The 7,061-nt window shown below is 37.7% G+C and overlaps 1 protein-coding gene across 1 annotated transcript in view; it reads left to right on the top strand.

The window, feature by feature from the left end:
* The window catches only part of LOC103458456 (programmed cell death protein 10), a 13,893-nt gene extending 8,251 nt beyond the window's left edge, over positions 1-5,642 (top strand). Inside the window, exons 4-8 of the mRNA XM_008399283.2 lie at positions 428-545; positions 2,745-2,871; positions 3,395-3,473; positions 3,549-3,631; positions 4,774-5,642. Coding sequence (XP_008397505.1) covers positions 428-545; positions 2,745-2,871; positions 3,395-3,473; positions 3,549-3,631; positions 4,774-4,855 — 489 coding nt within the window. The 3' untranslated portion in view covers positions 4,856-5,642. The remainder of the gene's footprint in view (positions 1-427; positions 546-2,744; positions 2,872-3,394; positions 3,474-3,548; positions 3,632-4,773) is intronic.
* The last annotated feature ends 1,419 nt before the right edge of the window (positions 5,643-7,061 follow it).

Raw genomic sequence — 7,061 nt, 5'->3', positions numbered from 1 at the left:
AAAAAAAAAAAATCTGAGCACTTCATTGTCTTTTTTTTTTATTACAGCTTCCTTTTTTTATGCTTTAGAATACATTTAATTTAATTGAATTACAAATATTTCAATAATTTAAACACATAATGTGCTTAAAAAAATCACTCACACAAGTAAATGCCTTTATTTTATAATCTATGTTATCCTCAGAATATGTTTTTCTCTTTAAACAAACCAAATGCAGATAAGAGCACCTTGCAGCTCTTTCACTACAACCTTCAGTGTTTTTTTAAATCACCTGCTTTCTGTGCTTACTGGCTGTTGCAGTGCAGTTTGAATTATTTAGTGGAACCCATCTGCACGTTCTGCTCACAGCGGTTATGTTTTTTTCTCAGCTAAGAGCGTTGCGTTTCACCTTCCTCATCTTATTCGCATATTTCCCATTTGCTCCCAGGCGGAGCGAGAGAACCCTGGTCTGACGCAGGACATCATAATGAAGATCTTGGAGAAGAAGAACGTGCAAATTAACTTCACCGAATCCCTGCTTCGCATGGCTGCGGATGACGTGGAAGGTAAGCAACGAGGAAAATGAGATTTTGTTGTGTTACGACCTAAACGGCCTCTTCGGGGTTTGTTGATGGCGCAGCTTTTTGTGGTTCTGGTCACGTTTATTCACACCGCTGGAAGAAACAAAAATCTAAAAAAATATATACATCTTTTCTCTGTAAAGAGTACCCTTTAGCAATTCCTTTAAAATAAATGCAATTGTAGTATTTGTAAATATAGATTTGAGCTTTTCTTTATATCATCCACCACTTTCAGACTCATATTTGTTGCGGTTGGAGAACTGCAGCATAAAATGGCCTCTTGAGATCAGAAAGTTTCAGAAACAACCATTAGACTCTAATTGGGCCACTGTGTGTTTTGGAGTGATGTCAGTAGGAAAGCCTTTCCTGTTCTGCCACATAAACATCTGGCCTTTGCTGAACTCCGTTGGGGCTTCAGTTGGAACTGAGTTCTTTGGTCAGAAAAGATGAGATAAGAATAGTTTGTGATGTTCAGCACCAGTGATCCAGGCGGGGGATTTCCTGCTGTCGAGAGCAGTTGATCTATCTCAACCTAATTTTAGTTAACAGACAAAAAAAAGAAAAAAAAAAGACGAAAAAGAATAGTGAGGTATTTGGAATTAGCACAATTTGAAAATGAAAATCTCAATAACATCTGGGGAAATTGTAGCCAAAATACTCGACATATGAAATCACGACAAAAACTTAAACCATGCAGATTATATTAACGTATAGAGTTATGTTGTGTGTTTTGTGTACAAAACTGCTGCCTATGTCTTCAAATAACGCTTTGAGTAGACTTTGTGCTCAATGTTATTTTATGTTTTGTTACAGTTTGCAGTTTGCTCCAGCTTACAGCTGATGTTATCACGTAATAGTGAAGAGCTGTTTTGATTTCCAGAGTTAAATTCTATGTTTTTCATTCTTCAASGCACCAGTTTGATGAGGAGCTTTTTATTTAACAAGGGTGTATGGTCTTATTATATGCATCATTGTWTAAACAGAATATTTAATAAAACACTAAAAAGACAGAAGTTTCTTTGACGTCCACTTTCACTTGAAGATGGTAATTGTGACAGTGTGGCTCAATCTCGGCAAGATTAAAATCTCTCATATGTGAAAGAGCRTATGAATTTTTAAAAAACGCTTTATTGTAGGCTGCTGCATTTATCTTTTGAAACAAAATAAGATGCAAATATTTTCTGTGATGTGGCGTGCACCTCCGAGACTTCCTCGGACCACCGCATGTCGCAGCTTCCTAACTGGAACCTCGTTGAGGTCAAGGTTACTTAAGGTCGGCTTGTTTATTGTGCTGTTAGAAGCCATTGTTTGCACTTTTCAGCTTTGGTCTGAGACCAACAATACGAAGAGAAATCACTTCCTGTCTTTAGTTGAACAAGAAAAGGAACCTTGAGAACTTTGCTAGAATTTATTTGATCATAAACCCGCTTTGAACCAAAATTAGCACCAATATAGGAACTCCTTGTTGGACATAACATCCGCTTCTTCTGTGGACATCCAGAAAATGTAGGAGGATCCAGGAACTCTCTGAGAGATTATAGAAAGAGGAACGGTCAAAGGTCGTTCTGTGTGTGTGTGCGTGCGTGCGTGTACGTGTGTGTATGCATGCATTTTATAACCCCAATGTTATAAAATGCCGTTGGATAGAAAATGTAGAACTTGTAGACACTGAGGTGTGGAGTATTGACCGTAGAGGTTCAATAATTGGGCCACTGTTGATTTTGTTTAAAAGAAAAACAAAACAAAAAAAAAACCTTTAAGATGCAACCAGAATAAAACCAGAATTTCTACGGTTTGCAGACCATGTGGCTGCCATCGGATGCTGTGTTGCATCCACCTGTAACTGAGCTTGGTCTTAAATTCGTGTAAATTTGAATTATGGAAATACATTTTGCTTCATGGAAACAAGGCAGGTTTTTTTTTTTTTTCGCATCAAGAGTCGTGTGATCAACAGCCTTTCTGACAGAAAAGACAGGAAGTGATTGGAGGATGATGGCACACCATGTTTTTAAATTGCTTATTGCATGTGATTTTTATTGTTATTTAATGGAAACACCACAATTACTAAATTGTTTTTTTTTTTTTTCTCCAACATTTTTTTTGCCGTTTTGCAGACATTTGGTATGAAACGCAGCTTATTATTGTTTCCTTATAATAAGGACGTGTGAACCTTTCCTCCTGCAGAGTTCATGATCAGCCGGCCTGGACAGGAGTTCCAGGACCTGAACGAGAAAGCCAGAGCTCTGAAACAGATCCTTAGCAAAATCCCCGACGAGATCAACGACAGAGTACGGTTTCTACAAACTATCAAGTGAGTGCACGCAACCGGCATCTTACTCCCATTCAAGAAAATGTTGCAATTATTGCCAGCATATTCCAAATGTACATAAGCAAGAAAGCCTCCAGTTTTGTTTCTTTCACATTGGAGGCACTGGTTTTAGGCTCTGTAAGTTGTTAAAGTTGTTTTCTTATCTCATCATCCAGCACTTGGTGTTGTTGCAGAGCAACTGGTTAATCTTTAAAACCTTCAGCAGAATTGTTAAAATGTCACTAAATACCCACCCTGTTCAGTTAATATTTGAGCCGTGGATCAAACATTAGTGGATCGTCATGGATTATCGTTTTGCACCGACGTTTCCTGAAGCCGATAAGCATTTTGTTCGTTTTGTAGTGTAAATTTACATTTGGACGCCGTTTGCTTTATTATTTCTAATCCGGCTTTTAGCAGCAGCTGCCTGTCTAAAAGTTGTGAGGCTGAAAAACAAGTAGAACACACCAACATTCAGACAATGTTTAATCTCATGCGTCTTCATCTGATGCCTTTTTGTCCACAGAGACATAGCCAGCGCCATAAAAGAGCTTCTGGATACAGTCAACAACGTCATTAAGAAATATCAGTACCAGAATCGCAGAGTGAGTAACACCTCTGGTTCTGAAATCATTCGTTGAGTCGTCCGTCTGTCTCATGGTGTTTCTCTGCCCTCCAAGGCTCTGGAGCACCAGAAAAAGGAGTTTGTGAAGTACTCAAAAAGTTTCAGCGACACCCTCAAAACATACTTCAAAGATGGAAAGTGAGTCTCACACAACACCACATGCTGCCTCAGCTCAGTGAACAGCATCCTGCTACAGGATGGGGATATTCACATAAGACGGTCAGACAGGAAACATGAAGAACTCAAGTTTCAGGCTTTTAGTGACGCGTTTAAACTTCTTCTTTTTTTTTTTTTTGAGCAATAGTTATATGATGTTAGTTCATTTAAAAATGATAAACAAGACTCAGATGTGTTCAGAATTATTCACTAAGGCTCAAATATTTACATACTTCCTAAATGGTTAAATGTTTTTCTATGTGGAGATATATTTATTTATTTATTTAAGCTTGATTTAAACAGATGGTCGCCATTGAGATTAAGAATCTCATTTTGACCTGGCAGCGATGGACAGGAACATAAAACAAAACTTTCATAAAGACTACTTAAAAAAAACAGTTTTAACACAAATGCAATACAATTACTAAGAGATGTTTTTTTGTTTTTTTTTTCATTTTTAATTAAAATTAAAAACGTGGTGTGTATTGTTACTGCCACTCATCACAATATGAATTTTATGACATGCCACACATCCCTACTGTCATGTTTTTAAAAGTCAATATAATGAATGTTCTTAAAGGGCCAGTACTGCCAGAATGGTCTGATAAAATCACAATTGTTTTTGAATTTTTTTCGTCAATAAAAATCACTGATTTTTGTGGAGCTAATTTGGAAATATTTGCCAGACATTTTGAGTGGCGGTAAAAAAAAATTTTTGTTTCTCGTGATATAAATCATGGACTTGACATCAGGTAAGCCTGAGGCACCAGGGGAGTTAAAGTAAGAAATACTGCCACCTTCAGATGGGAGATGCACCAAAAATTTTCTTCAATTTTTTTGTGGAAAAGTTTCATTAAGCTCATAATTTGCATTAGAGCAAAAAAAAAAAAAAAAAAAAAAAAGCAGGGATGTGATGATTTTTGGGTGAATGTCTGTGGAAATACTGGAGGGAATGATTGATGTAATCTGGCAGTGTACAGATAAAAACTGCCTTGATTTGAAAGATGAAATATTTCTCCTCACAGCTGTAATCTTGAAGCTTGTATTTGCTCGTCCCTCTGGAGTTTAAAGCTCATGAGTTTGGCCCACAGTCAGATGACTGAACTACGGCTTTCTGTTTCCAGGGCAATAAACGTCTTCATCAGCGCAAACCGGCTCATCCACCAAACCAACCTCATACTGCAGACCTTCAAGACCGTGGCCTAGCCCGCAGAGAGCACCGAGTCCCCACCTCCCCCGTCCCGTGGGGAGACACTGCTAAAGCGGCAGAAGCCTGAAGAGCGCCTCGCCCATATATGTAAATTAGAGTTGATTTTAAGGGTCGGGGTCGATTTCCTTGGAGTTGAGATTCTAGATTCCAGTTCAAAAGACTGAAAAGTGCCATTTGTTTTCTCAATGAGGATTTTCCAGTCTTGAAGTGGAACTGAATGGGCCCAAAGTCTTTTGGTTAAATTGATTTTATTTGGACAGTTTTAATTTATAACCCTGTTCTTGTTCGGGAGGTGGTGAGTCCAGGTGTTTATGAAAGACTAATTGCCATTTTTCTAATATATTCATGTTGATCATTTTACTTTTAGCTTTTCAGTCACGTCTGAGAGCACATTCAATTAGGGATGTGTCTCGGCCTTCTTTACTGGTTTTCTCTTCTCGCCTCCTCTTGGTGTCATTTTGCCACGGTGTTTTGTTTTTTTTTGCGCAGGGTTGACAAAAATTGGTCGCCCGGCTGCGGGTGGAAACAGTCACGAGGAGAGGGAGCAGTGTTGGACATTTTGAGAGGCAGACTCAGATTTTGTTTCTCGCTATCAGAAGACAGAAAGCCAAATTACTTCCAGCACTGTGTGCGCCTTACAAAGTCCTGTAACATTCCCTCCTCTCAGAGTGTAATGAAGTGGAACTGGTCCCTGCTGTTTAAGGGGATGTAGAGAGAGAAATTAAACTTCTGTATTTAACTAATGTCTGGTTGCAAATGTTCAAATAAATAGTTTCCAAATGACGTCTCTTTGTTCTCTGCTCTTAAGTTAAAGTTTGTCGTAATTTCTACACACTGTTCTGCTTTTGATCTTTAACAGATGTGGGCATATCAGCAGACATTTTCTTAACCCTCCTGTTGTCCTCATTTTCTGTGTATAGGGAAAACACATACAAATCTTGGTCATTTTGACCCAAGGACAACAGGAGGGATCTGATATCTGCTTTGCAGGAGTTTTGACTAATTCACAGACATTTAATTGAATGCTAGAGAAAAAGTCTCCTCTAGCATTTGTTTGTTTTCTTTTGGGATAAAATCAGTGAGTGGCCAAAACAAGCTGAACATATTAAAACCACTTTGTTTTTTTTAAACCTAAAAATTCAAAATGGCTTAAATGTGAAGTCTTTTCTTTTCCCCAGACATCAGTAAATTAAATTAACAGTATTTAATTGAAATAAAGTAGAAAAAAAATAAAGTATAAAGAAATTGTAGATCTGAAAAGTTGGATATTTTTATTGAGTTAAAAATAGTGTTTTATGTATGAAAGGATAAAACTATGACCCAGTGGAAAATAATTGATCCTAACACACATTGCATCCCAAAGGGAATAGGACAACAATACTCTGCAGAGATGTTTATACAGTGAAATAAAACAAATTGGATTTCTGTGCCACAGATCAGATGACATATCAGGGTTTATCACAAGAAAATGCAGAGCCTGCAATAAAGCTGCTCTGTACTGTTGATGCTGCTACACGCCAACAGAGAAGTCTATTTTTCATTCTCAAACCTTTGTCCCATTTAAAAAAGCTTTTTCAATCAGCTGTTTCCAGTGTTGTGGTCTAAAATGTCTTTAGTCCATTTCAGTAACATTAGCCCATGAGTTATTCTTTTAAAACCTTGTATTTGTTTTCTCACACTCTGGAAACCTCTGCTTTTGGTCGTTGTTTGATGCAGGTACACAGATTGAGACGTGTGGACCGGCATCATTTACAGTCCAACATTAGCCAGAATTTATCTACGTAACCTGAGAGGAGTCTTTGCTGTTAGCACTTTAAATGAAGAGTATTAAGTTTTTCTCTTTTATCAAAACATCATTTTCCTGAATAAGATTCAAAGTTTCCCCCAGAAAACTTGCTAAGCCCGGTGGTTGAGGCGCTAGGCAATCGGTCATTCATCCAGCAACCCGTAGTATTTTTGAGTTAAAAAATGTTTAAAGTTGACAAGAAATTTGAAAACGTCATTTGATAATTACGTGTTACTGGAAAATTGGAAGATTAATACCTGATCACCAACTATGAAGTCTTAAAAAATGCAAACATTTAACAAAAAACTTAAATAAGCAACACTTAGCCTGGTGGAGACACAAGTAAAGTCTGGTGGCCCGCCAGGCTTATAGTACGCTGAGGGAAACCCTGAGGTTAGTAAACTGTAATGTAAAAT

This window comes from Poecilia reticulata, linkage group LG22, assembly GCF_000633615.1.
Source record: "Poecilia reticulata strain Guanapo linkage group LG22, Guppy_female_1.0+MT, whole genome shotgun sequence".
Lineage (NCBI taxonomy): Eukaryota > Metazoa > Chordata > Actinopteri > Cyprinodontiformes > Poeciliidae > Poecilia > Poecilia reticulata.
Note: the sequence above shows the minus strand (reverse complement) of the source record. Positions and strands in the feature narration are given on the sequence as shown.